The sequence below is a fragment of the Anneissia japonica genome, unplaced genomic scaffold (assembly GCF_011630105.1).
Source record: "Anneissia japonica isolate Jap-2015-1 unplaced genomic scaffold, ASM1163010v1 scaffold288039_len1115542_cov189, whole genome shotgun sequence".
In the NCBI taxonomy this organism is placed as follows: domain Eukaryota; kingdom Metazoa; phylum Echinodermata; class Crinoidea; order Comatulida; family Comatulidae; genus Anneissia; species Anneissia japonica.
In genome coordinates this window covers 606,098-611,612 of record NW_022726160.1, presented here as the reverse complement: position 1 = coordinate 611,612, position 5,515 = coordinate 606,098, and the positions used below count along the sequence as shown (strand labels likewise).

At 33.4% G+C, this 5,515-nt stretch overlaps 1 protein-coding gene across 1 annotated transcript in view; it reads left to right on the top strand.

Annotated features, from left to right (window-relative positions):
* Nucleotides 1–1,138: 1,138 nt before the first annotated feature.
* The window catches only part of LOC117113049 (transport and Golgi organization protein 2 homolog), a 12,552-nt gene continuing 8,175 nt past the window's right edge, over nt 1,139–5,515 (top strand). Inside the window, exons 1-2 of the mRNA XM_033256274.1 lie at nt 1,139–1,829; nt 4,773–4,889. Of these exons, the coding sequence (XP_033112165.1) occupies nt 1,688–1,829; nt 4,773–4,889 (259 nt within the window). The 5' untranslated portion in view covers nt 1,139–1,687. The remainder of the gene's footprint in view (nt 1,830–4,772; nt 4,890–5,515) is intronic.

Below are 5,515 nucleotides of genomic sequence, written 5' to 3'. Positions count from 1 at the left end.
GATACAGTTCGGAAGAAACATGAAGAGAGACTTATCTACAAATTAGGCACTCTAGCTCCAGCAGGTATAAACGAATCATTTAGAAACTAGGTTAGGCCTATGTATTTATTTTACTTAATTTAATTATTATTAGGCCTTCTATCATATTATTATATTATCAGATCTATCTTACTTGGCTTTGGCTTGGTTTACCATGCCTTAACAATGCAAAACATATAATTAACCATCAATCAAACTAGTTTTAGGCAGAATATATTTTCCCTCATCGTCTACCTGTAAAGAACAAATTAAAATCATTATGGTAAATCAGTTTCTGCACTCATATACCGGTAATTGTTACAATAATTCATAACAACGAACATCCGTTTATAACATTCCAAAGATAAAAAGTACAAAATTACATTATAGTGACACACAACTCATTACTGTACGACTATCATCAGTTAAAATTAACTACAACTAGGCCTTTTTTCTACAAAAAAATACAGTAGGCCTAGTAGAAAATGTGAATAATTACGGTATGATTAGGCGTTATTATATTTTATTAACACAAAAATAAATATATACCTAATGAAAAACACGTGGGCATAAGCATGCATTACATACAGATATGTAGGCCTATGCCTAAGTTAAATTTTAAAAAAATGGTCAGATTATTATTTGCCTACACTTCCGCATCCTGCAACAACCACACTACCAATAGAACTCTATTGGCGCGCCATACTTTCTATTGTTAAAAATCTGGCGGCCGAAATGATCTGAGACCGCACGTATATACTTTATAAGAATGATAACCATTCTTAAAAATTTGAAAATTACAGTATGTTTCTTTAATTCATGTGAATTTAGGACGGAAATGATGATATAAGACTAAAGGGGTAAATACTGTTTTATCATGTATTTTAACCCACTGTTAATTATGTTTTATGGTATTTTTCAAGATAGTAAAACATGAAAAATATTATAGCCAGAAAATCTAGAAATGTTTTATCATGTATTACAGTATTTATTTCATCACAATAACTTTTTTTCATTGTTTATATTCATTAAGATCATGGAGGAATTAGTTTTGCTGTTTTAATAGCCGTTGGTATTGAAATGCAGAAATAAAAACACTTGTGATGATTAAGTTTGTTGTCAATTACAAATCAGTAGACATTATGTGACGAAAATTGACGAACAAACTAAATTTAGATGTTTTACTTGCATTTAGTAACGATATTAAAGCGTTATAGTCATTTTTTTTTCATGAATGTCATTTTCTAATTTATCCGACTTAATGTTCACAATGTCTTAATTATTGACTTCTGAAGTCGTTCTTAATATTTAATATATGTCGTGTATCGATTTTTTCCAAAATAGTACCTTCTATTCATCATTAGTGGGCCTATACAATAAGTGACCAATTAACAATTAACAATTAAAGGTCAAGCAACAAAACATTTAAAGCAGTTTCAATAAGAACTACATGAGCACGCCCTCTCAATTAGTTCCACCTGGAAATTTGGACAGCATACCCACAGGTACAGATAAAAGCTTTTTAAAGCTGTCGACCACTTTTAAGTCTCGTCATAACGATAATAATATATAATAAATTAAGTACGCCATCCGGAGGAGTTACCGGCCCAGAAGTTACAGGCAAGATTTAAAAAAACAAAAAAAAAAAAACACGTTTCTAAACTGAATAATGTGTGTTACCTGGTTTATGGTCAATGGAAATCCAGAAATTAGCGGTTACAAACTTGTACTAGCTTTTAATCGTGAAGAATACTTTAACAGACCAACAAGCCACGCCAATTTTTTGGAATCAAACAAGGATACGCTGTGTGGTAAGTCAGTCTTAACATGCAATATCATTTTTAACTAAACTACGACAGCTCCCTCACATAATCCTAAATCCACCACTGCCCCCACATTTGTAAGCAACGGTACCGTAACCAAATATGTTTTAATTTAGGAATAGGCTTAGTGACATCCATGAGCAAGGTATAAGTTGGGAATATAGTGTAGTACTAGTTATAAGGTCTACGATCATTTCGGCCGAGGTAACATGTAGCAGATTAAATACATTATCAAAAAAATGAAACAATATGTCGTGTCAATTTTATTGATGAAATAGTCTTATTTATAATCGATTTATTAACACTTATTAGTAAGCCTGCATGACCATAATATTTTGCTTAGTAGATTAAGTAAGCACATTGGAGTCGAAGGTCGTGCACTCGAATGGTGTCGATCTTATCTAACTAACATACGATGACATGTTTGTATAGGCATAGAGAAAATAGTTCTATTTTCTCTATGGTATAGGGGATGCTTTCTCCCAAGGAAGTTCCTACAATTTTTCTGTTCCACAAGGATCTGTTCTCGGGCCACAATGGTTAACAATTTATATCCAACCAATTCGGGATATAATTATCAAATATAAATAATTTGTCCTATCATGTTTATGCTGAAGATACACAAATTTAACTTTCGTTTAAGCCGTCCATGACACAACGTTATATAATTACTTGAAATTGCATTTCTGAATTGCGTGTTTGGAGAAAGCAAATTTGTCTAGAATTGAATGATGATAAAACTGAATATATACTTATTGAAAAAATCTTCCACTGAGTATAGTAATTTAGTTTTTGGTGAAACCCAAATTGACTCTGCTGCACAGGTCAGAAATATTGGTGTCTATGGATGCTAAACTATGAAAATGAGTAGACATATTTCAAAAATCACTTCAATACGTTTTTAAGACCAGTGGATGCTTGTCAACAACAAATCGTCTGCATAGAAAAATATATTTAGGCTATACCATTGGCAATCAATCCCAATCGTCTTCGTTAAGGACGGTATTGATATTTGATGTTGATTGTTTTCAGATCCAGTTTTATTGCTCTTGCTCATTACATAAAAATCGTGAAATCTGTGTAACATAATCAGGGAATTGAATGAACAAACACACAGCCTATCATTAAAAACATTCACAAAGGTAGTGTAAAGCTATTTGTATTTCATTATGAAGAAAACGGTTGCCATTGCTAATCATTGTGCACACCTACTAAAATATGTAGTTTTTTCCTACAAAAGATTTACTTGTAGACTTTGTTTAGATAGTGTGTCTTGATTCTTCATAGAATCCAAGCTATACAACTAAAGCAATAACGAGTCGGAACATTGATTACTAAAATTATCCTTACACCAATGTAAAATCCTATCGGTAATTTCCTTTCTGTGTTCTGTTTCCACACTTTTGTGATATAACCAGTTACATCACATGTCCTCGGCAAGTTTACAGGTTCCTTACACCTCAAATGAGGATAAAGAAAACAACAAAATTTATAAGACGCATCCATTTAAATACAATTTTCTCACTTATTTTCAACATTTAATTTGTATCTACCTCAATTGTCAATAACATACAGAACTATTATAGGTATTAGTGGTCAAAACAATTAAAACATTTAAATCATTCTAGCATGCAGTCACTTGTTTTAACACCTCTACAGTAGATAAGACAATAAAAATATTCGAGTTAGATTATTAAGCCTATTCGGTGAAATAAAATATTAGTTGTAAGATGTAGTTTTATATTAGAGTCCGAATGTTAGGCCTATATAACTAATGCAATAATATTAGATTTTTACCATTATCATGAATACATTGAACACAATTTTAGTTACGGCATTCCTCTTTTCCATGTGAAAACAATGTTATATAAGTTTTAAAAAACCCTTTTAAATACGGTATTTTTAATAGGTAATAATTGATTACTATTAGCAGCAAGTGGGCCGGTACCTAACACAACGTTTATGAATAATCAAGAGGCCAGAAGACAATAGAACTTAGCTGCGGTGTCAGTGTGAGTAAAGATGTAAGCTGTTATGACCCTATTGGCACACCATACATTTATTAGCATAACAAACCCGGTGGCAGAAATGAGCGGCGACCGAAATGATCTGAGACCCTAATTTGTTTTAAAACACTCAAAATTATTTTTCAAAATTATGTCTGAACGCCAGACCCCTTCACTGGTTTATTTCATCCCGTCTAATGAACCAAATTTTGTCACAAAAAGAATTTACATAACAAAATATCAGAAACTTAGGCCTACACAATGTCGGAAAGGTCCCCCTAAGTGCTCTTCCCTAACAACAAACTTCCTGAAAGTCAAATACAAAATACTATAACAGTGTATAGAAGAAAAGAAAATCATAAGGGATTGCCAGCCTTCAGGCATACCCCTTCCTCCCTCTGTTCATACCCTTCACTAAGACCCATTTATTAAAACATACACATTGCAAGTGCATGATAATGGTTTGTTAATATTTAGATATTATTTTTATGAAGATGTTTTTGCAAATATATTTGATGTTTTGTGTACTTTGCCAGAGTTTAATTTGGAAAAAGAGTGAATGTTTTAGTCTTAGATTTACATCCTGATATTTTAGTACATATGGCCTTTGTTTTAAATATATCAATACATTATCAAACAAAAGCATTCACAATGTTTTTATTGACTTCTGAAGTCGTTTTTAATCTTGTCATAGATATCGTGTATCGTGTGATATTTCTGTTATAATTTGGATCTCGCATTTGTGATGAAATGCAATTTTTGTGCAAGTAATGAATATTTCGTTAATAATAATTATAATTTCAGGGCAGGCGAGTAATTGTAGGTGCAATCTATAACTTTCATTTTATGGCATAATGTAAACATGGATGAAAACCCACTTGACCAATGCAGTCATGCTAATTTTGTTGTTATTGATTTATTTGAGGTGTTGACATGAAACCTGGAAAAGAAGGTGGAAGCTGGCTGGGTATCTCAAAAAAAGGCAGAGTGGCATTTGTTCTGAACATCAGAGGAACTGGTAACCCTGATCTCAAAGGCAGAGGTTTGTAATAAGATTCTTTATAAAGACCTTTCAGGAATGTCAAACACTCTTACAACTGACCCAATCAGAACAGGGCCAGAAATGCGTGCGCGTCTAGCAAGCACATGTGCTCTCCCGCATACGCACGTGGTTGCGTATGCTTTAACATTAAGGCCGAACTTTTGATTTGTGCGACGACGCGACGCTAGAACGGAATTACTCATGCGTGATTTTGCACCGGGCGTCCTACGTTCTCTCTGCGTTCGACCGTAGATTTGGCCAAATTTCGTCCTAAAATCCACGCGACGAGGAGAACTTAAAGGCCGTTTTTCACCTGACGAATTTATTCGCGCGGAACGAAAATTTTCGTATATACGCATGCCCAGTTTTTTTTCATCACGGGATTCTCAAATGCGCATGCGTACGGGTACAAATGTTCGATTCCCGAGAATAAATTCGCCTAGTGGAAAACGGCCTTAGTGGTAATGGCTGGGGACTTTTAGTAAAGCGCATATTGCATGGTCTCTATGCGCTGTATGGTCCATGTGTGTTCAAATAATAAAACAGCATATAAGACAAATTAATGATGCGGAAATGTTGAGTTACACAGTAGAACACAAAATAATTTATTCAAATAATAAATTCTG